This window comes from Silene latifolia, chromosome Y (assembly GCF_048544455.1).
Source record: "Silene latifolia isolate original U9 population chromosome Y, ASM4854445v1, whole genome shotgun sequence".
Lineage (NCBI taxonomy): Eukaryota > Viridiplantae > Streptophyta > Magnoliopsida > Caryophyllales > Caryophyllaceae > Silene > Silene latifolia.
Genome location: NC_133538.1, coordinates 101468963 through 101494358, shown reverse-complemented (window position 1 = coordinate 101494358; position 25396 = coordinate 101468963). Strand labels below are relative to the sequence as shown.

General features: G+C 43.1%; 1 protein-coding gene and 1 pseudogene across 1 annotated transcript in view; both read left to right on the top strand.

Moving 5' to 3' along the window:
* Positions 1-23219, top strand: part of LOC141633449 (adoMet-dependent rRNA methyltransferase spb1-like) — a 28134-nt gene extending 4915 nt beyond the window's left edge. The window contains exons 8-10 of the mRNA XM_074445916.1: positions 20887-21029; positions 21140-21260; positions 21844-23219. Of these exons, the coding sequence (XP_074302017.1) occupies positions 20887-21029; positions 21140-21260; positions 21844-22959 (1380 nt within the window). The 3' untranslated portion in view covers positions 22960-23219. The remainder of the gene's footprint in view (positions 1-20886; positions 21030-21139; positions 21261-21843) is intronic.
* Positions 17543-17641, top strand: LOC141636131 (small nucleolar RNA R71; annotated as a pseudogene).
* Positions 23220-25396: the final 2177 nt, after the last annotated feature.

Below are 25396 nucleotides of genomic sequence, written 5' to 3'. Positions count from 1 at the left end.
GCACTAGAAAGCATAGGAACGAGGCTAGTTGGGGAACTAAATGTGCACAAATATGAGTCACATCAAATATCCCCAAACCGAACATTTGCTTGTCTCGAGTAAAGTGGTGACAAAAACTATGACTTTTATTAATAATATTAGCCGATGTGAGACAATAGCGGGTCTCACTCCGCCCCTTCAACTCACAACAAGACATACATGAGGTAAGATGCCTTCTTGCAAGGTAAGGTGGGGTTTGCTAAAATGGCGATGTATCCTATCATTTAAGCACACAAGATCAAGCAAGGGATGCATCTACAAAAATAATAGTCACTTTCCTCATCTAAGTGGCGGAAATCATCTAAAGGGGAAGCAATCTAAGGGTACACATTCCATTGTAGATATCATTTCTCCAAGTTACTAAGTCCAAAAGGATACCAACAAATCACCTCCAAGTTGTGTTACACTAGGCTACTTTTATCCTCAATCGCTAAATGTTTTCTCCCCATGGTGTTAGAAACATTGTAGGATCGCGGAATTCCCCCTCTTGCCTAGACAAGAAGAAGGGTCGTCCCCTCTCCACCATGCAACAAAGAAAGGATCATAAATGGATAAAAGGGATCAATATGAATTGAGTTTCACAATGGTAGTTTGCTTTTGATTTTTCCCCCCAACTTCTTCTGGCATTTGACTTTTGAGAACATTTCTTTGCCGTTTTTGATATTTGGCAATTTGATACTTGACAAATTTTTCAATCTTTGCATTTTTGAACATTTTCAAAGTAACTCTATTTTGTAGCAAGGGTACTTTTATTGAAGCATAAGAGTCTATTTTTGCTACTCTTTTCATTGATGCAACTTGCAAACTTTTTGATTTTCACTTTGGTACTTTGAACTCAAATTGGAGATTATTGTGCCTATTCCCTTTTTGTTGACAAAATATGATGATAGAAATGAAAGAATGGTTGCATGGCTTCAAAGGTCACGTTGGAATAAACGGTAGCAAAGAGTTATCACACCACCACAAGGTACTCTTGATTAGGCCTTAGTCCATGGGTCAAAAGATACTAGTATGACACATCCTATGGTGTTTTGATGGTATTCTAGCAAACAAAGTCTCAAGAAGAAAAATTATCTACAAGGGCCTATATACGTTTGCCATGATGCAACTAGCATATATTCAATCTAATGCATATGCTACTATATGCCATGATGCAACTAGCATATATACAATCTAATGCATATGCTACTATCACTAGTATGCCATATATTCTAAATGCAACTCCTATAATCATCGGTTTGTACCGCATCAAGCAAAAAGAAGCCACATTGTCATTAACATATAAGAAGAAAAAGGAGGTTTGGAAAGATCATACCATGCGGTTTTCATATTCCTCATGCCTCGAATGTGGCGTAGTCAGTCCAATGTGATAAGAGTGAACACAAACAAACAAATATATACAATATATACATTTCTACACTACAAAAGGGAAGAACATGTTTTTGGATTTTTGAAATTTTTATCATTTTTTTGAATTTTTGAGTTAGATAGTGTTAGAATTTCCCATCCCCACACTTAGAATGGACAAAACAATATGGAATTGTGCAAATGCAATGAAATGATGCATGATTCTATACTAAATGCAAATTGTACGTGACCTATTTACATGTGATAAATATATACAAGTGATGCAAACTAAGCTAAACTATATGATGCATGCTTTCTATTGTTCAGAGAGCTAATTTAGATTAACTCGCATTCCCTATGAGTGAACTTCCCCAAACCGGACAAAACACTATTGATAGTGCAAAAAGAAGGGAAATTCATTCACAAGGCATGAAATGCAATGCATAAATGAAATTTGTCATTTTGGATTCTTCGTAGTGGGAGTAAAAAGATAGGCACCTCAATGTGACCGAGGTGGGAGTCATTTGAATGGTGCTAGGACTCCAAACTCAAAACTACTGTTTGGGCTAAAAACAGCACAATAAAGAAGGCCCACTTAATAAAGTAAAGACTATGAAAGAAGTGGTGAGGAGGAAGGAAGCCCGTGGTTGGAGAAAAGGGAAACGGGCTTAAGAAAGATTAGGAGCCCATCATAGGAGGCGTCCGCGTTAAGGAAAGAAGCGTCAGGGAGAAGTTAGGGAGATCAGGGAGAATCGGCGAGGAGTCGGGTTTGAAAAAGAGTCCTTATGGAAATTATATTCCCTTTCCATATTCGAGGTAGGACATATCTAGGGTTCTTACCCTATAAATAGCCAAGGAAGCGAATTAAGAAGACATTCATTGAACACCCGCATTCATACATCAACACTCAAGATCACATCTCAGCATATAATATACGTTCGTCCAAGATCTTGCAGGCCAGTAGGATTAGCTTTGTGCCGTAATTGTAATCATCCTCCTATTCATATAATGCAATACTTGGCAGGGTACCGTCCCTCCCGCGGTTGTTCCCACATTGGGTTTTCCGCGTCACCAAATTTCACGTGTTAATTTACATTACGCACTTTCTTTTTCTATTTACTTATTTACATACGAACGAACATACATCCAACCAACGAATATAGACTACATTGACCCAAATTAATCGACTTGGTAAAAATACCTAAACAGTTTGGCGCCCACCGTGGGGCATTATGGTCGTCAATCGTTGATATTGTAGATATACAATGGAAAAGCAAGCATCTGAAGCCGTGTCAGGGAGCAGGCAACCATCGCCATCACCACCGTCTACCCAAAATCCAACATCAACAGTGGCCACGCAGGCTCCCGGACATACCTCAAGAATCATACCGACAACAAAAGCCTCTCTACCTCCCGGGACTCATTGCCGTGACCAGTCGAAAAGGGAACAAGAAGTTCGTGCACCACTCCGCCACCTAGTCCCACACAAGTCTTACTCACCGGCGTGGAAAATCTTGAGTAAAGCTATGGAAAACATGAGAGAAGACTAGAGGAGAGCGAGATCGAGGCGAAGGAGAGAGACAGAGAGCTCGGGCACAGATTGATATCCTGAAACAAGATCTGTCACTCTAGTAAATGGGACGGTGAAGGAAGATCTCCTTTGATAGATCCGACACGGGGAGTATCGGGCAAACAGCAGATACCACGGGTGAACTAATAACAAGGTTAGATTTGGCTACGATCGTCGGGATGGAAGAATAACCCCACGAGGGTTAGGATACCTCACACCGCAGATACGCGGCAAACGCCAACCGCATAGGGACACAAACGGGTGGCCTCCCCGTCGCGACCCGCAACGATTGAGCGGACACCTGTAGTAGGATCCGAGCAAACCCGCAAGTGAACTGCAAACAGGGAACAATCGTTACCACAACCCCCTCGGTCCGGAGCTATCGAGCCTTCAAGAACCCGGATCGGAGGAAATACGCAGACGGTGATGACGGACCCAGATTCACCAAGATAACCAATCAAGAAGATCGAGATGCTAGCGGGGTCCCGTGGCTACCACCCCCACTCGAGAAAACACTCTGACAACGATTCGCCGATTCACCATTCGTGGACACCATATCCATCACGGCCATGCCAAAGGGATTCACAAATCCAAATATGCCTCTCTTCGACGGCAAGACGAGATCCCTTTGATCATATCACCAAGTATAAGCGAGAAAATGATGACGAATAACGGCTATAGGGCAAGTCGAGGAGGCTTGCGATGTGCGAAAGGATTCGGGTCCACCCTAACAGACCTAAGCACTTCGATGGTTTGTCGGCCTACCCAACAGGTCGATATCTACATTCTTGAATTGGTGAACGCATTTACTCGATTCGCAAGCGTGCCAGTAAAGCCACGAAGCACGCAGAGACCTATACTTAATCGTCGGGGGGGAGAGAGCATTGGAGAATACTGATACTAGGTTCAACAATGAGAAGGTAGCGATGCGAGAGTGTGATGTTTCAAGTAGAAGCCTTGAAGAGGCCTCCACCACGACTCCGACCTATACAAACGATTAACCACGCATCCACGCCATAGTTTGAGCGAGACGGGAGAAGGCGGCTGCCGCAATCGGGTTGGAGGAAGATGTCTTAGCCGAGCCGACTTTGCTTAAGCACGCCAAGATATCTACAGTACCTCGGTAGTGGAGAAATCGGGAAGAAAGCAAGCCACCAAAGAAGAAGGATGAGAGGTACGGACCATACGGGAGGGAGTCACGAGAATCGAAGAAAATCGGCTACTCCCCACTGCGCGAATACGGATTCACCACGGGAATCGGAGGAATCTTGAAGGCACTCGGGGAGATGGGAGATGGAGTCGGGTGGCCCAACCCACCCAGGTAGGAGAGCAAGCGTGGAGGAAGGACAGCGAAGAAGTGTGAATTCCAGGGATATTGGGCACGAGGATTTACACATTACGAAGAGAGATCAGCGCTGTTCAAGAACAGGAAGCCGAGCCACCTATTACCACGTGGGGGCAAGCAACAAGATAAGGTAGGCTCATGGCCGTGAGACCCACCCACACGCACCAAAATTATAAACGTGATAACGGCGGCTCGGACTTGAGCCCCACTGAGCGGGCCGACATATTCGGACTAAGAGACACGCTACGAGACCAAAGGAGATAGGCCCCAATTCGTGCGAAATTTCTCACGAGTGACTTCTTTAGTGATCGGCTTTGATGAAGGAGATGCATACGATGAGCGAGAACATCGACGCACTTATCATCACCTTATCAACGGCCAATTGCACGATTAGAAAGGTCTTGGTAGATACGGGAAGCTCGGTCATTAACTTGATCATCTTTGAAAACTATAGAAAATATGGGATTCGGCGAGAAGGATTTGCAGAAGAAGACTATTCCGCTAGTAGGCTTCGGTGGGGAAACGACCACTCGCTAGGAGAGATAGTCATCCCAACCTACGTGGGGGAGTCAACAAGCAAGTCGGTGCACCTGGTTATAGATGGCCCCTCTACTTACAACGTCGTCTTGGGAAGACCGTGGTTGCACCAAATGAAGGCGGTCCCCTCAACATACCACCGGTCATAAAATTCCCCCCCTCCGGGGGGAGTAGAAACGATAAGAGGAGATCGGGAGGAGGAAGCTAGAGGTCGCTATAAGAAGGCACTCAAGTGCACCGCCACCCCCACATAGCAACATTCTGACGGACCTATCCAGACGAATACATCGAACCTCCAAGCGTGAAGAGTGGATCAAATCAACTGGATAAGCTGCATCCGAACGAACCGTGCTCATTGGAGCGGGATGTACGGGAAGCTTAAGACAAAGAACTAGTCAAGTTCTTACGGACAACATGGATTGTTTGCGTGGTCACACGATGACATGGCGGGGAATAGATCCGTCCATCATAACGCATAAGCTTAGTGTGGACCCAAAGTGTAAGCCCATCCAATGAGAAGAAGGAAGTTTGCGGCGGAGAGAAATAAGGTAATCAACCAGGAAGTAGATAGCTTTGGCAAAGAAAATAAGAGAAGTAAAATATCCGAGAATGGTTGTCAACGTAGTGGTGGTGCCTAAGAAGAACGGGAAGTGGAGAGTATGTGTGGACTTCACCGATCTCAACAAAGCACGCCCTAAAGATCCATTCCGCCGCCCTCATATTGATGCGATGGTGGACTTATACCGGACGTGAGATGTTAACATTCCGGACGAATGGAGTGGATACAATCGGATCAAGATGGATCCTGCAGATCAAGAGAAGACGGCATTTATGCGAAAGAGGAATATATTGCTCTAACGCCGTACGCCATTCGGCCTAAAGAATGCGAGTTCCACATATCAAAGGTTAACGAGAATGTTCAAAGAATAGATAGGAAGAACAATGGAGGTGTATATTGATGACATGGTAGTGAAATCAGAGAAGGCCAAAGATCATATGCGGCATCTGGCAGAAACATTCAGCACCCTCAGGGAGTACAAGATGAAGCTAAATCCATCTAAATGCACCTTCGGAGTATCTTCTGGCAAATTCCTGGGCTATATCGTAACTCAAAGAGGGATAGAGGCCAACATCGAGCAGATCAAAGCCATCTTGCGGTGAGTCACCGAGAAGCCTAAAGATGTTCAAAGACTAGCGGGAAGGTAGCGGCCACAACGGGTTCATTTCAAGATCTTGAGATAAATGCAGTCGCATTTTACGACGTCTAAGGAAAAGCCGGAAGTTTGAATGGACCTCTTAAAGACGAGCAAGCCTTCAGAGAGGAGTGAAGCATTACCTCGGCAGCACTGCTGCCACAGTCAAAGCGGAGCAGGAGAACCACTATTCCTATACCTAGTTTGTCACAGAGGTAAGAGTGAGTGTCCTGGTTGAGAGCAAGAAAGGGAGCGAAGCGATATACTACGTGAGCAAGTCTCTGCTGCCGGCAGAAACCAGGTACACATCCCTTGAAAAGTTAGTACTAGCATTGGTAGTGGCATCTCGCAAATTGCATCCCTATTTTGAGTCCCACATTGTACATGTCGTAACCAATTACCCACTAAAAGCTATCATGAGGAAGCCTGTCAGGCAGAATGTCGAAAGTGGGTACGACATCCAATATGACCCCAGAACAACAATCAAATCACAAGCATTGGCCGACTTCGTGTCAGACTTCAGTCCTGCCATCGAGAATCTAGCAGATAAAGAGATCCTCACCTTAGAAGGAAGCAAAGAGGCAGAAGTCTGGCAGATGCATATTGACGGAGCCTCCAACCAAAGAGGGGCAGGCGTAGGATTAATCCTGCGGTCACCACAGGGAGACCGATAAAGACAAACAAGTGAGAATGAATTCAAGGCAACCAACAATGAAACAGAATATGAGGCCTTGATATTAGGAATGAAGCTAGCTTTGGAGTTAGGGGTCGGGCACACCGCTTTCATATACGGTGACTCTCTATTAATAGTCAACCACGTGAATGACGAGTTTATAGCCAGAGATTCGAAGATGATTGCATACCTAAAAGTGGCAAAGGGGTTAAACGAAATTCGAAACTTTGTAAGCTTAAACAGATCCTTAGATCGAACGTGGAAGCAGACACCCTAAAGAACCACGGGGCAACATTTAAACCAACAGAGCTATCCAAAGTATTCCAATAGCACACAGGTTGTAACCGTCATTCGAAGGCGGACGAAATGACGAGAGGTGAACGGGAGGATCCACAGAGCTGAAAGAAATCCGAGCGATTCTGAGAGGAAGGTGAGAGCTCTCGATCAAACAGCACACACTGACACTGCAGCCGTCGATCAGACGACCGGCGCAGACCTTACCTAGCGGGTGCGTTGTAACAGAATAAGCTACGGATGACAAGAAGGAAGCGAGAGCTTTTAGAGTGAAGGCTTCCAGATTCATACTTATCGATGACACATTGTTCGAAAATTGCTACGAGACCCCACCTACGGTGCCTGGGCAAAGAAGAAGCACGGATCGTGTTGCATGCTCTCATGATGGCGAATGTGGAAACCATGCAGGGGGCGGAGTCCTGGCAAATAAAGCCCTCTGACGGGGATACTTTGGCTACAAATGAAGGGAGACGCAGCAGAGTACGCACGAAAATACGACGCCGCCGGCGCTCAAAGACCAATGATCCATCGGCCAACAGAGCCCCCGCACCCTATTATTTCTCCCTGGCCATTCATGGCATGGGGCATGGACATAGTAGGCCCCTACCACGGGCCACATAAAATAGAACCCGGATGCTGATGATGACGGATTACTTCTCCCAGTGGATAGAGCGCGAAGCATTCACGGAGGTACAGACAATAGGTCATTTCGTTTATAAAACGAAACATCATTTGCAGATTTGGTATCCCATCAGAAATCATATGTGACAATGGCTCACAATTCATCTCAAACGATCTGGGGATAATGTGCCGGGTGGAACATCACCTTAAAAAAGTCGGCACCTAGGACTCCAAAGTCCAACGCAAGTGAATCCGAGAACAAAATCATTATGGACAATCGATAAGGAGGTTACGGGGGTTAGGAGGAAAGTGGGCGGATGGTGCCACTAGTGTTATGGTCGGACGAACGACACCAAAGATAGCAACAGCCAAACACCCTTCAACTTGGTGTTTGGCGCGAAGCGATCATTCCATCGAAGTTCGCTCCCACTCACGGGTATGAAAATACGACAAGGGAACTAAACAATGCGAGAGATGACCGAAGCTTGGACACGATTGACCGCAAAAAATCCGTCTGCACGCCTCAAACGATCTGTGGCCGGGAGTTATAACAAGAATGTGAAAGTCGGGCTTACGGGAGGTAGGAGACCTAGTTCTCCGAGAGGTGTTTCAAAACACCAAGAATCGAAAAAGCGAGCAAATTCGCCTACAAATGGGAAGGACCATACGTGGTAGAAGGAGTTGTTGGCCATGGTGCATCAGATCGATGACTATGGACGGCCAAATCATACAACGCCATGGAACATACTTCACCTTGAAGAGATTACTTTTAATAATAAGTAGACTATAGCTTTCAGAATGATGTACTATGAAAAGCCAAACCGTCTTTTAAAAATTAAAATAAAAATCCGGTAGTAGGCATCGCCAATTTCACTTTTATTTCGATGTCTAGCTATTTTAAGATTTTAAACTACTATTAGATGGTGTGGTCCGCGGCGTCCCCGGGACCACAATTGCTCCAGTACCCATGAGATGGCGATGCAGTACTTCACATCATTTTAATAGATTCTCTTATTTTCGGGCTTCTCTAAGTACACCACTTTGAATTCTGGTATCTATGGTACTTTGAAAGGATGTCCAGCAGATCGTCAATCGCCAACGGGGGGTGACAAGGCACATGGCACTCCAACACGCCTAACCTATTTTCTCCACAAGGAGCACCTCACCAACCGACCGTGGAACATACGAAAGGGAGCCTGGTTGACATTTGAATACGCTTATCCAGCCTACCCCCGATACCACCCCCGGACGTAGCTCGCACTAATCGCAATTAATCGGGCCCGCATGCATGCACACGAACATGGGAACGTAGGGATATCTGCGCTACTGCAGTGCAGCGTCTCCATCGGTCCTAGAATGACGATAAGCTTGCCTCAATGACGCCCCTGTCGGCTTTAAACGAGATGAACACACCTTGCGTCATGAACAAGGTTAAGTAGTCAAAATCGGCAGATACGCCTAAATCGACCATCGGCGCCGTCAGGTGGGTCTAAATCGCCTCAGGTTGACACGGCCACTCCTCCTTACATTCGGCATACGCCTAAATCGCCCACTGTGGCCGACACAGACTAGTCGAGTCATAACGTCGACCTTCTCGGGATGATACGACTTAACGTCGACCTTCTCGATGATACGATGACTACTAAATCGATCAAACAGTCGACACGGCAAATTTCCTAAAAATAGGGAAAGTAAACAAGCAGCACACGATATATAAGCTAAAGCCTTGCCAAACTATGACAAGGGGCATTTTCAAAATATGGCCAAAAGTACGGCCCAAAGTTTAACCGCCACCTTGGAGGAGCAAACACAGAAAGAGTTTTAAAAAAAAAATTACAAAGTCTGTCACCTCTGGGCCAGACTACCAAAAGTTCATCAAAACACAAAAAAACTTAATTATCGGTCACATTAATGACCTCCACCTCTGGCACCTCCTCTGCCTGCTGACCCCTCGTTTCCGCGCACCAGCCTGGCATCCTCAGCCGCCATAGCATCCTGGGACGTCGCTCCATCCCCCCAGCCTTCCTCAAGAAGTGCGGGGAGAATTCACCTCCCAACTTCGGGCATCAAGACACTCGGATCGGGTTGGGTGGGGTGGAGCATCTCCATTGTTTCTCCTCTTCCTCTATAGCCTCGCCGGGTAGGAGCCTCTTCAAGGGCGAAGACGCATCCCGCCGATCTTTCCCCGCCAAAGTAGCATAGGCGACAACGTTGGTGGCCGGGGAGATCACCACCGATCTTCTCATCAAAGCGCTTGAGGGAGTCAGAGAAGGTATTGCACACTGCCTGAGTACGCTCCAGCTGATCAGCCCCCTCTTTCAGCTTCTTCTTGGTGACAGCAAGCTCAGTTTTCAGCTCCACCACACGCTCCTTCAGATCGATCCGCCGCCGTGCGGATCGAATCAGCCTGATCTCGTTCGACTCCTGGTTCTTGGCGGTAGCACGGTAAGACGGTCGTCTCGCACTATTTTTGATCATTTTCTGTTGTAGAGAGAGCGACTGGAGGGTTTGGGGCGGGAAAAATCAAAAGTCGGCAAGGAAGTCGGAGGCGAGAATCTAAGTAAAGCAAACAAACAGACAGTAGAAAACGAAGAATATTTACCGTGAAGGCGTTGTGCACGTCATTTTCGGCCATCTCCTGCGGGAGAACTCAAAACGTTTACGGGAGGAAAGAAGCGGTGATCAATCTCCGGCCGATGAGGGCACCTTGTCCACATTCCCAAAGCCCTCGGGAAGTGAGCAATAATGCCTCCGCTAGATGAAGCCCGAGGGGCGCGGGAGGAGTAGGCGGATGGCGAGATAATGGGTTGACCTCAAGGGCTCACGTGCGTGAAGCGGAAAGCGTGGGAGGAGTCCGAAAAGAGCGCAAGCAGAGCACTCCTCTTGAGGCGAGAGGCCACATCGGGCAGCGGAAGGTCTCTTTCTTTTAGCACTTTGGAGGATGAGTTCCGGTTGATCAACTTTTGAACCTCGCAAGCATATATAGCTTCAGGCACGACGAGAATACTTAAAACGTCGCGAAAAAAAGTACAAATAAAAGTGGTTGCGAAGTCTTACCGGAGAAGACATACTTATGGGACCGATCGAGGAGGATTGGAGGAAGAAGCGGTGAAAAACCGGGGAAGCGGTGAAAAACCGGGAAGCAAGTCTCGGGAACTTTCTCTCGATTCGGCATTTACGAACAGTTTCTTTGCAGGATCTTGGCGCCAATACGGGTAAGGTCACAGGGGCCTGCACGAAGACGATGAAGTAAGCTAGTAAGCAGCGAGATAAAACAAATCAGGTGATAGGAAGACTACTTACTCGAAGTCAGAACCCATTTCTCATCACGGGATTTTGACACGTGTCTAAAGGGAGCCTCTCCACGGCCCCGAAATGAGAATTGACCCCTGCCCAGGGATCTGATGTTGTACATATGGGCTAGATCACCCAAAGTGACAGATTTACCAGTACTTTGACCAGCGGCAAGAGAATAGAGAAGAACTCTCCAAATGGCAGCTGAAATTTGTGCCATGGCGAAATTGTTGGTGAAGATGAAATCTTGAATGAGTTTAGGGAAAGGGAAACGGATGCCATATCTAAACGGGTACAGGTAGAAACTAACGCACCCTGGACGAAGGGCGTCAGCTTTTTGTCCCGGTTCAGGGATGGCGATATCCACCCCGTCACCAAGACCAAGCAAATTCTTGATCGTGGGAATGTCGGCCGGAGTTAAAGCAGAATCACAGTCGTGGGGGTGCTTAAAAAGTCCCCGAGAAGGAAAAGTGGGGTCGAGATTACGATCAGAAGGTGTGGAGGATTGACGAGTTTTGCCCATGGTAGAGAGAGAGAGTGGAAATTAAAAAAGGAAGGAGGAAGGATTACCTGATAAGGAAGACGGGGAAGATGACCAGTGGAACCGGCGAAAGATGAAAAGAAGGAAGGTTGAGGGTTTAAGAAAGGAGAAATGTTTTTGAAATGATTTGAAGTGATTAATGAGAGTGGAAGATGGACGTTGGGTTATAAAGAGGAGAGAGGGAACTGGGTGCGAGAAAAGAGGAGAAGGGCGGCTTGCATGGGAAGGAGTAAAAAAAGACGGCGTAGGGTTTTTTGGCATTTGGTTACGTAAAATTCCTTGCTCGATACTTGACAGCGTACTTCACAAGTAATTTGGGCCAAACTGTTTGGGCTAAAAACAGCACAATAAAGAAGGCCCACTTAATAAAGTAAAGACTATGAAAGAAGTGGTGAGGAGGAAGGAAGCCCGCGGTTGGAGAAAAGGGAAACGGGCTTAAGGAAGATTAGGAGCCCATCATAGGAGGCGTCCGCGTTAAGGAAAGAAGCGTCAGGGAGAAGTTAGGGAGATCAGGGAGAATTGGCAAGGGAGTCCGGGTTTGGAAAGAGTCCTTATGGAAATTATATTCCCTTTCCATATTCGAGGTAGGACATATCTAGGGTTCTTACCCTATAAATAGCCAAGGAAGCGAATTAAGAAGACATTCATTGAACACCCGCATTCATACATCAACACTCAAGATCACATCTCAGCATATAATATACGTTCGTCCAAGATCTTGCAGGCCTGACGCCTAGGGCCAGCAGGATTAGCTTTGTGCCATAATTGTAATCATCCTCCTATTCATATAGTACAATACTTGGCAGGGTACCGTCCCTCCCGCGGTTGTTCCCACATTGGGTTTTCCGCGTCACCAAATCTCACGTGTTAATTTACATTACGCACTTTCTTTTTCTATTTACTTATTTACATACGAACGAACATACATCCAACCAACGAATATAGACTACATTGACCCAAATTAATCGACTTGGGTAAAAATACCTAAACAACTACCAAGAGCCCAAAGTGACTCTCTAAATGATACAAGTTAAAAACTATACAAGTTATAGAAACATGAGATAAAAACAAGGCAAAAGGAGGGGTAGGAGACTCACAATGGAATAGGTCAATACTAGTGTAAGCCATCAACCCCGCATTGTGATGTCCTTCTTCATGCCTTGTCAACCATCAATTGTCGCTCATCACGACATCATCATCATTTACCTCCATGAACAGGAGGTTTCACCAACATCTTCTTCACTAGAACTAGAACTTTGCTCTTCATCATCTTCATCATGGCAAGACCCGCTACTTTCCCCGCTCTCATCATCTTCATCCTCCTCTCTCCTTGTTTCTCGATCATCCCTTTCTTCATCTTGAGAAGCATTAGGAAAGAACACTTTCCTATCCACCCAATTTGGCAAAGAACTCGAAGGATCAAGGGGTCCTTGCCTAGTAAGATGGTAGAGGGGTGGATATTGGGCGTAGTAGGCATTCACCCGATCGTTGTATGCTTCCTTATGCATATGTTGCATTAATTGTGTCAAATAGTCATTGCCCGCCATAACATTACTCGGTTTGAACTCGTGGTAGGCAAAGGGATATGGTGGTGTAAAAATGGAGGAGGGCTTTATTGTTGCTTGATGATGCGCTCGACATTTTCAGAAAAGGGAATAAGGTAGTTGGTTCGGTGGGTGGAGATGCGACAAATCTTCTTGGCAAGACAATGGAATTGGCATCCTTGATAAACCACTCGTACTTTTGGTCTAAGTTTTCATGCTTGACCCATAGAAATATTAACAATGAAAGCCGCACCATCTTTCCAATTATCAATGTCCAACCATCTGTTGATCAATAATTGAAGAATATTGTACTCACTTTTGGACTTCCCACCAACATTCAAAATGGACTCAAGGTAGACAAAGTCTAATTCGGTCAAGTGATTGGCTTCCTTTCTATCAATCAAAGTGTTAGCCACAAACTTGTGCCAATACCTAATACCCGGATGATGAATGTACAAGGCATGTCACTCTCGGAAAGTAGTAAACTCACGAACGGTGATGGCTTGCCAAAGGGGCTTGGCATCAAACTCCAAAGGCTTCTTGATGAATCGGTTATCGTCCTTAAGCCCAAACACTTTACCGAAATCACTTTTATGCATCGTTCTACTCTTGTTTTCGAGGCAGAATTCGACACATAATCTTGAGTCTCAATTCTATACTCCCTTAAGGAACTAATGAATTCCAATGTCAAAGAGGGGTATGTTAACTCATTCATTTCAAAGAGGGTGGATAACCCCATAGACTCGAAGAATGCCTTTGTTTGCTCAAGGACACCCAATTTACCCAAAGGATTTTGACATACAAATTTAGTAGTTAAAATCTTTTTCTTGGCTAGGGATTCGAATGCAAGCCTATACTTATCGGAAATGAAAGTTACCTCCGGATAGTTTTTCAATTGTTCCACCTCCGGGATAGAAGTAGTAGCTTCCTCGATAGCATTGATGGTTTCCGGAGCTTGCTCCCTTTGTTGAGCCAAGACCAATGCCTTTGATGCAAGAGCTTGTTGTCTCTTGGATAAAGTTGGTTGTTTTTGTTGCCTTGATGCCTCCTTTAGTCCTTGCCATGGCTATTCTCCTTTCATTTTAGTATCAACAAACCAAGTTTATGCTTGAATGCTCCTTTCTTCCTTGAATTTCAATTGAATGCTCAATCAAATTGGGAATTTTGGATTTTCACCTAACCCTAGAAAATTTGATTGATTTTGTGAAGAAATTGATGTTTGAATGGTCTTATTGTTGATAAAGGAGTGATTTGTTTTTGATTTGAGCAAGTTTGGATTTGATTGTGGTGAATTTGGATGAGACCTGAGCTCAGGAATGCTCGAGCTACTGTCGGCTCGGGCAGATTCTTCTCCAAGAGCAGATTTATTTTCACCCGTGCCTCTGTTCCAGCCCCCCACGAGCTCAAGTCTGCTCGTGGGGATCTTCATCCCGTATCATTTCTTCTTCTTTTCTTTGTCATTTCTTCTTGGGTAGCATTACAAAGGCTTGATTAGCCTAGGCATGTGCTTCCCCACACTTGATCAACAAACACTACACATTTGAAGCACATTAAAATCCCCCCCTCACTTGCTCTCATGTTACACAAATTCGTCAAACAAAGCATGTAAAATGCAATGCAAAAATTGAATAATGTACAAGTTAAAAGAAATGCAAGTTAAAGAGGTTAGAATATTTTCAAATGGTGGTTTAGGGAGGACTTCACCAAACTCTCCTTCTTTTGAGAGGTGTCAAGGGGGTAAAGCAAGGACGTTGTTGATGTTGCTCAACGCCTTGAAGAAGTAGTCAAAAGCTTGTTCATTGTCATGATAGAGATCTTGCATAGACCTTGGCATATTGTTGTCTTCATTCATGTAGTAGTCCGATATAGCCTTGGTCTAGAGTCATATCATTCCCAATGTATGGGTTAACAAGTCCTTCAAACTCGTCATCCCATACACCACATACTTCTCTTGCTTCTTTCCCTATGTTGGGTGGATCATGAGTTGACAAGAGCAACTCTTCTTCCTTGTTATCATGGCCAATGAGGCCTCCATCTATACTTGTCATGGGTGAGTTTTGCAAGCTTTCATTCTTGTGAAAAATTCCATGCTCTCCGAATAGAGCCATTTCAACATCATCAATATCTTTCTTCTAATTGGGCAGTGTGTCTTTGCCCTTCTCTTTGAGATTTTTTTCTTTCCCTTGTTCTTTGAATGGGGGTTCCATCTTCTTGTCACCCTCCCGAGTATAGTGATCAACCATGAAACATGGTTCAAACAAGTTGGGAGCTCTCATAGTCTTATCAAGATTGAAGGTGATTGTTTCATCACCTACTTCAAGTGTGAGCTCTCCATGTTTCACATCGATCACCGCTCCGGCGGTGTGTAGGAATGGTCTTCCTAGAATGATTGCAATGTTGGAATCTTCCTCCATATCAACAATGGCAAAGTCCACCGGTATGAAAAACTTTACAACTCTCACGGGCACATCTTCCCACACCCTTAGTGGTTTCTTTGTTGTCCGGTCCGCCATTTGTAAGGTCATTTGGCGCAGTTGAGCTCTTCCACCCCTAGTCTTTCACATACCGAATATGGCATGACACTCACACTTGCACCTAGATCACATAGTGCCTTGTTGATTGTGGTATCACCAATGGTACATGGAATGGAGAAGCTTCCCGGATCCTTGAGCTTTGGAGGGGAATTCCCTTGAGGAATTGCACTACTTACTTTCGTAAAGGCAATGGTTTCCAACTTCCTTATGGACCTCTTCTTAGTAAGGATATCCTTCATGTATTTTGCATAGGCCGGAACATGGTTGATTAGCTCCGTGAATGCTATAGAAACCTCTAAGGGGCTGTTTGGTTCACAGTGTGGGAATGGAATGGATTGGGATGAGAATCCAGGGTGGAATAGAGTTAGAACCCCATACCTTTTAACACTTGTTTGGTTCAATTTTGTAATGGATTGTAATTCAATCAACAGACGGAATGTAGTTGAGAACTCTACTATTCAATCCTGCGAAAATAATTCAATCATGTGCATATTTCAATATTACTTATACAACAACACAATTTTTTAAGGCAATTGTCATACGAGTCGTCATACAACCTGTAAATATTGTTTAAAGCAATAGACACATGTATTATTGCAACGAATCATGTATACCTATGAACAATCACAAGCAAATTTTTTATAAAAGCAAAAAAAAATATTAAGAAAGTAGAAGATGAAGACTTACCTAGAGTAGAACAACAGCAATTTGGGTTCTTTTTTCTTTCTTAATTTTAGGTTTTGTATCCGGGGGGGATTGGATTTAGAAACTTGGGGGAGGGGTAGAGTATGGGATTCTAAGGGATTGAGGTGGATTGAGAAACCCTTGGGTTTCTAAATCCATTCCAAAAGTGGTCAACCAAACACTTGAATCGGTGATATCCATTCCAATCCATTCCATACCCCCAACCAAACACCCCCTAAGTTCTTCACAATCTCAATGAACTTTCCAAGTTGCACATCAAGCTTGGGCTTGGCTTGGCGACATGGGAATGGAAGTCTAATCACAATAGGCTCTTTCTCAACTTCTTTGGCCTTCTCTTCATTTCTCTTCTTTAATGAGTCATTGGTTGTTGTCTCTACCACCTTAGGATTTCTCCTCAATGGTTCAATCACATCACTTTCCTTGTCATTCTCCTCAACAATATCTTCTTCAATTGGCATCTTTGGTCCCTCATATCTTATACCACTCCTCAAGTGGATAGCATTGATGGTCTCATGTCTTGTAGGAGGATTACCTTGAGGAGGTAATTGTCCCTTTTGTCTTTGGGAGCTAGAAGAGGCCAATTGAGACAATTGAGTCTCCAACATCTTAGTGTGAGCAAGGATATTGTTGATGGTAGTGTCTTTGACTTGGCTATCCCTTTGCATTTGAACAAAGAAATCTTGTTGACTCTTTTGCATTTGGAGGACCGCTTTTTTAACATCGAAAGCTTGGTTATTGGGTTGATTGTAGCATGCTCTTTGAGTAGGATTTCTCATTGGAGGGGGTGTGTATGTGGGTTTGGACATTTTGGCTCTTGTATGAGAAGGTTTAGGTGGAATTTGGTATTCTCATTGTAATAGTTGGAATAAGGGGTGCCATTTTTGTATGCTTGGAAAGCGTTCGCTTGTTCCCCTACATTCGTGTTGATTGTGCCCCAAGGTTCCACAACTCTCTCACACTCCATTTGGGATTGAAGATGTTGCCATCATGGCATTGACATGTTTGGGTGATTTAGAAGCTTCATCAAGCTTGGCCATGGCTTTTTCAAACTTCAAGTTTATGGTGTCAATATGAGCACTTAATTGGGCACCCAATTGCGTGATGGAGTCCACTTCATGCTTTCCTCCCCTAGGAGCTTTTCTTGGCCTACTATATTGAGAGTTATGAACCGCCATTTCTTCGATCTTAGCCCATGTTTGGTTGTCATCAACCACGGTGAATCTTCCATTAGAACCCATGTTGGGCACATTTCTCGAATCTTCATATAAGTCATTCTAAAATTGTTGAACAAGGAACCATTCACTTAGTCCATGATAAGGACAAGAGCGACATGTATCCTTGAATCTCTCCCAAGCCTCATATAGAGATTCCTCATCTCTTTGCTTGAACCCGGTGATTTGGGCTCTCTAACATGTTAGTCTTCTCCGGAGGATAGAATTTCTTGTAGAAGGCAAGTGCTAACTTCTTCCATGAATCAATTCCAAGGGTAGCCTTGTCTAGGCTCTTTAACCATTGCTTTACGGCTCCGATCAAAGAAGAAGGAAACAACACCCATCGAATTTGGTCTTGAGTTACCCCAATTTGAGAAATTGCATCACAATAGTCACAAAAAGTATGAATGCGGATTTGGCAATGAAATTACCGGTTAGATGTGGTGGTATAGGAGTATCATTGGGTTGGTTCTCCTCGGTTGGTACGGAATGAGATGAAAATTTAGGCATTGTGGATTGATTTTGTGGTTGGTTTTGAATTGGGTTCTCCTCTCCTTCTCTTGCAAAAGGGTTGGTAAACTCAATACTATCCGATTGGACAACACCAATGTCCAGAAGTTCTCCAATACCCGAACTTGTTGAATTCTCTGTAACGGTTCTTCTAATGTTGGTCAAGGTTCTTTCAATCTCGGGATCAATAGGTAAAGGTCTACCTTGTGATCTCCTGGTCATGCAAAAAGTAAACAACTAGAAAACAATTAAAATTACCTTGAGGAGTTTGACTTCCCCAAGGTTAAGAAAGACACAACTAAAAACAACGAATGATAACAATTCAATTGAACATCGTCCCCGCAACGGCGCCTTTTTTGATACGATGTAAGGCTTTGTCGTCTAAGCTAGCCAATCAAAACAATATTTATAATCTTAACTAACTACTCTTAGTAGAGTGGCAAGTAAAGGTCGGATCCCACTGAATTAAGTTATCGGTTGTAGAGAGTTATGTCTTAGGGTGTCACAAATTGTGTTGAGATTGAGGGTTGTAAACTAAACTACTTAACAATGAAATGTAAAGAAATGAAAGCAAAACAAAGCAAATAAGCAAATAGGGGTTTGTAAACAATTGATTAAGGCACTAAGGTATCATGGGTTTATAGGGGATACATGGTGGTGATCATACAAACATGTTTACATAGATGCAAGTAAATTATTGTTGTAGTGGAATCGAGTTAGTTTATGTTTTACAATTCCTAGGAAGATTTGAGTCCCCGAGCCGAGTCGGTCAAGACTGTACAACACCTACAAGTCGACTTAGTTTCTTACAATTCCTATTATTTGGATCATTCTTAAGTTGGTACAAGTAAATTATTGCATGGTCTAACAAGCCTTGAGTTAGTTTATATTTTACTAGTCTTGTTGAATGGATAAGAGATTCATGCAAGATTGTCAATCAAGCAATTCATTAAGCATAATATGTGCATAAGTTGAAACTACAACAAACAAGTAATCTTTATGAAAACATATTAGATTAAGTATGGATCTACCCCCATGTTTTAATTCCCCTAATCCCCTATTAACCCTAGCTAGAAGACTACTCACTCATGGTCATGGTAAACATGCTAATAGGGGTGTCAATCATATTAACGAGGTTAAACATGGTGAATGAGTAAAGCAATAATTAATTAAGCAAAGGGTAAAAGAGATTGTACCAACTTAAGAATGATCCAAATAATAAGCAAAGAATAATAGAACACTTGATTAGTGATGAAGAGTTGTAAGTCTTCAATAAACCCCAAATAGTCTTCAAATTACCCAACTAAATCTAAGAACACTTGGATGATTAAAGAGAGATTAAAATTTGATTAATATTGAATTGAGTAAATACAACTTGATTATTATTATCCAAACTTGATTAAAACTTAATTAGAACTTGATGATGAATCCCCTAAAACAATGGAGTATTTATACTAAGTACAAGAATTAGGGTAACAAAGGATTTAAATGACGATTAAGTCCCTAAGAAGAAGATTAGTGCTTTGCAAGTCCCATAAGAAGCCGCCCGACTTGTCCTTGAAGTATGCTCGAGCTGCCCAGGGATCCGCTCGACTTGACCACGGGACGCCCGGATTGTGGCTCGGGACGCTCGTCCTGAGCTCGGGACCCCAGATTGTGGCTTGGGACGCTAGTCTTGAGCTCGGGACGCCCGGATCCTTGATCAACTTTTCCTCTTCTTCTCGTGGGGGCTTTTATCATTGCCCATTCTACTTGATTTATTCACTTAGGCCTTTAATATTTGTCTCCTCTTTGATGCGTGGTCATTAGATGCACTCCATTTAGCTCCACTTTGCTTCATAAGTGCAAGGCTAGCAATCCTCTCTTATCAAGGACACAAAACCTCAAAGAATATGCAAAGTAGGGAACCAAAGATAAGAAACGACCCTAATAAGCACTAGAAAGCATAGGAACGAGGCTAGTTCGGGGACTAAATGTGCACAAATATGAGTCACATTAGATACATGGTAGAAACAAAGATGTAGATGTGATGGTAGTGTTTTGCTGCGTTTTTGTTAGCTAATTTCCTGTATTTTGTAAGGGATGTGTTGGTCTTTTCATTAGACTTTGGGCCTGGTAGCTTTGTCAGCTTCCTTATGGAAGGAAACACTCATGTTGCTTTTGAAGGGTCCCAATATCCTTGCTTCTATAGAATTTAGGATTTTGGAAATGATTCAATCCTAGTGTTTGGTTGGAAGGTTTTTGAATGGAGTTAGATACTCAATGGATTCTAACTCCATTCTAACCCTTTGGAATCCCATACCCATGTATACACCCAAGTTTCTAAATCCATTCCACTCTATTACTATACTCAATCCATTCCAAGATCGAACCAAACACTTGTGAGCAAGTATGGGGTTCTAACTCCATACCTCTATGGTATCACAATTCATTGCAATCCATTCCGATACTTTGACCCAAACGACCCCTTAAAATTTTCTTAAATTCCTCTCCTCCCCCTACGTATATTAAGTTTTATTTGAAAGATATTTTGACAGTTTTTTCATTCCTGAATTTTGTTTTCTTTTCAAATTTATTTTTGGGGACCTTTTGATCTAGAAAAATGATTCACTGCAAGCAGGGGGTGATAAAATTGATCTTCCATGTTTGAGAAAAGGAAAAAAAAAAAAAAAGACAACTGTTAAAAGGATCTGATCTTTTCGGCTTAAGCATTTTGTCATGAATAGTTGTTAGTTTCCGTTAATGTCATTCTATTTCGTCAATCTATTTCTATTTCTTTTGTTGGTGTTAACTTTTCTTTCATTGAGAGACATATTCATCATATTTGATAGTTCCGTTGAGTGGTACTTGATTCAAGACTGGTATCATGAGAGACATGTTCATCATTATGTACAGTTTCGTTTATGTTACTCATGTCATGTTCTTCAGGGGAAAGATGATCTAGCAACTGTTGATGAACCAGATGATGTCGATCTCAGCGAATTGCCTGACAGTGATGACGATGTCAACAACAATGAGGTAGTTGAGCGTGGTGAATCTACTGACTTGGATTCCGATGAAGAGCGAGAAAAGTGAGCTTCTTTCTTTGTAATGGAGTGCCACAAGTGTTCATTCGTGAATATGCATGTTTCCTTGTAAAATCTTGAGTTTGAGTAGTACTGTATTTTGTGCTTTTCTTCAGGTACGATGAAAAGCTGGAAAAGATTCTTGATGAAGCTTATGAACGATATGTAACTAGGAAAGATGGAAGCACAAAGCAGAGGAAACGTGCTAAAAAAGCCTATGCTGATGATCTTTTGGAGGTAATAGTTAGTACTTCGTATATTTTATTTGTGATTTAATTAATAGCTCTTGTTGGATGGATGGATTTTGGAGGAAAATGAACGGGCACGATTTCCCTTGTTTAGTAGTTAATTGTGTTGGGAGGGAAATTGAGTATTCCATTTTCTCTTCTTCAAGCCAAATTGGAATCCTTCCAACATAAGTAAAATTTAGAGGGAAAACATCACCGGTCCTTTTCCTCCCTCCCTCTCCCCTTGTCTACTACTATTGTATCCAAACAAACTCTAATCCTTGATTTGGGTTGGTGGATAGGGAAAGGCATAATTTCTCTTGTTTGGATAACAAGTTGGGTTAGAAGGTAGGATCCATTTTCTCTCTAAGAGGCAAATTAGTGGGGATAAAATCCCATAAATAATGCAATTCTCAGTCGTTACGTTTTCAGATCTCTGGAGTGCATCTGCTCGTCATTCCCTTTGATGTGAAACAATATTCTTTATTTAGTTTTTTCCAGTGTTGAGGATAGCAATTCAACTAGTGGTATAATCCCATAAATACTGTAGCATAATCTTGATTAGTGTAGCAATTTACATCTGGTTTGTGCAGGATACCGAAGATGCTGATGACATAGCCGAACCATATGATTCTGACAAAGTTGAGGCTGATCAAGAAGCTAATCCTCTTGTCGTTCCAATTGACAAGGAAACTGACCCAACTCAAGAGGAGCTTAGGCTTAGGTGGTTTAGTGACAATATATTTGTAGAAGCAGTCGAGGAAGGTGACCTTGGGAGGGATGAAAGTGATGATGATGATGATGATGATATGGTGGTAGATGTCCCAAAACAAAATGTTTCTCCCCAAATGAAATCAAACAAAAAATTGAAGAACCAATCAGGCACAAAATCTCCCAAGAAAAGTTCAACAAAGGCTGAGAATCAGTCTGGCCCAGATCCCAAAGAAAAAAACCTTGATGATGACGTACGAGTTATAGCTGACCATAAAGCTTCTCGCTCAAGTAAAACTTCCAAAAAGGTGGTGGCAGATGAATTGGAGGTGGTCCCTGCTCCTGGTAATTCGAGCGACAGCTCATCCTCGGATGACGATTCTGACTATGATTCCGACACAAAGGCCGAGTTGAGGGCACTTGGAAAGAAAATGCTTGGCGGCAAAAGGAAACGACAAGAGATGGAAGATATGGCATACAATAAGCGAATGTTTGATGATGATCATCGGGTTTTGCCCGAGTGGTTCGTGGACTATGAGAAGACCCATAATCAACCTCCTAAGCTTGTTACCAAGGAGGAGAGGCTCGCTGAAAAGGCCAGGTTTAACGAGATCAATGCCCGGCCCGCTAAGAAGGTAGCAGAAGCGAAAGCGAGAAAGAAGAGAGTGGCCATGAGGAATTTGGAGAAGGTAAGAAAGAAGGCTAATAGTATTGCTGACCAGACTGATATTAATGACCGTTCAAAGAGGAGGATGATTGACCAACTTTACAAGAAGGCCACTCCCAAAAAACCCGGGAAAGAGAAGGTTGTTGCGAAAAAAGGGGTCCAAGTTAGACCCGGGAATGGCAAAGTTCTTGTCGATAGAAGAATGAAGAAAGATGCAAGGCAACATGGAATGAATAAGAAAGCGAAGGATGAAAAAGCCAAGGAAAAGGGAAAGGGAAAGGGAAAGGGAAAAGGCTCTGCGTCGATGGGGGGCAATAGGGGCAAAAGATGAGGTGTACAAGCTGTGTGAAAAATTTGTTTTATCACACTACTCGTCAATCTCGATGTCAAGTTGAAGTCTTATTCATGGGAATAGCTTTGCGCCTGTGCTGATTTTGGCTCGTCTTTTTATTTATTTATTTATTTATTTATCATGTTGCACTCTTCATTTTTTCATTGTTTTTCAATTTCAATACGGCTATTTATGTTCGTCAGACGCCACCTGGACTTTACTGCTGTTCTTTTATGCTGTTGATATGGAGTTTTCGCTAATCGGAGAGTTAAAGTTGCTTAGCAATATTGTCTATGGAGTGTGGATAATGCTTTATATTTTCATATATTGGGAGTATTTATGACAACTAATTTAGGTCGCCTGGAGTGCGTGGCATCATGAATTAGAATATCTACTCGGTATGTTAGAAGGTTCAAATCAATCAGTGCCGGAGCAGCTAAAAAGCCTAAAATTATTACACTTGCTGCAACAGGTATAGGGAGAATTCTCGTCTTCCCATTCCTCTAGCTTTCATTTTGCTCCGCAGCACTTGGTATGTGTGGTTGGTTCAATGAGTAGATTATTCAACCTGTTGTATGTAGTTGTATGAAGTAGAATTCGAGCTGTGTACCGAAGTTTTCGAGTTTTGTTTAAAAGAATCTTTGTTATGCTGTAAAGTTTTTGAACTCACACAATTAAACATAAAAAAAAATAAACTTTTACAAAACTCAGAAAAATTACACATAAGCTCGGATAAATGTATAGGGTTGTACAATGCTCATTATACAACTGGTTGTATAGTAGTATTTGTGTGGTTGGAATTGGAGGTTTTATAGAGTGATGTGTGCATTTTATATGCACGTTTATTACTATCATGTCACGCATTTCTACGCATATTAGATGCTCTTATTAGCTATTTTGGTGTCATATTCCCCGTATTTGCTACGTTGGTACATGTTTCGACTTTTGCACGATACGTTGATCAAATGCGCAAATGTGGGCCAAATTCTATCAAAGATAAGGAGAGCTTCCATCCCGAGTTTAGATGCTAATGGAGCTCGGAAGCGACCCATTTTGGAAGCCGTCGCGAAGCGGAACTGAGGAAAGGAGTTGAGAGTTGGTCGATCGACAAGCTGACATATCTTCCTCAAAAGATTTACCCTATCATGTTATTCCCTAAATATAGACTCTTCAAATCCTGTTATTAGATTTCCTTTTTATTTATTTTTAAAACAAAAAAAAAAAAAAAGGAAACAAACTCATCTTACACGGCACCCTAGTAATTATAACCTACCACAAGTCTTATTCATCAAATCCCATAAAAGCCTTCACCTCCCTCATCTCACATCACAATCACTTCTCAAAAACCAAAACACTCCACCTTCATCTTCCTCTTTTCAGTCATCACCATCATCAACCATACAACCCACAACCCGATCAAACACTAAAACACACGCATCCAAACCCACATGCAACACTTCCAATGCCCCATCTCCTCATCCATCTCCCTCTGCCAACCCGAAACCGCTCAATCCCAACCAAAACCGGAGTCCGCCGGAAGTCGAGAGCAAGAAAAGGCGATTAAGCAAGGGTAAAAATAAGGAACATGTTGAGGAAGACAATGTGGAAGAAATTCAAGAAGTAATAACTCGTGACGGTGCTAAGAGGACCCTGTTTTGACACTCTATGCCGAAAGTTATTGTTATGGGTCTTGATCGTCTTCGTCTTACCAAGGAGGAACGGGAACTGGTTCATCATGTATCCGACTACGACATTCATGCCGGACGTTCTTATTCCAAAAAATGGTATGATAAGTACGAAGCCTTAAAGTTCTTTGATACTTTCTTGAATTTTCAAGGGTGGGTTACAATCAGTGAGTTTTCGGGTCCTGTTTACCCTATTGAAGTCATTCAATTTTATGCAACTGTGTTGATTAAGAATGGATGTCTGTGTGCGGTTGTGAGTGGGACTAAAGTCAAGGTCTCCATTGATGATTTTTGTGCTCTATTTTCGGTTCCTGATGATGGGGCCGAAATTAATCCGAGTGCAGAATGGGGTACCTTGTCCGAGGGTGAGAAGGAGGTTGTTAAGAATTATTTTGAGGTTGACGCTAAGGGTGGTAATCGTTTGTTGGCGGGTAATTTGTCACCAAAATTGAAATTCCTCCTTAATTATTTATGGAATACCGTCGTGCCTCGCCGTGGTGGTCGGGATAAATTGTCGACCTATGAGATGGTTGTGGTCTATCATTGGATGGAGGGAAATAAAGTGAGTCTCCCGTTGTTAGTCTTTCACCGTATCATACAAACCGCTATGCTAGTAACCGAGGACAAGGTTTATACAACTATTGACTTGCCTTACGGTATGTGGGTGTCTCGGCTTTTGGAGAATAAGGGGGTGGTTAGTCCGACTAGTTATGGTGTAAGTGCTAGGGATGAGATGAGTGATACTCATTTCA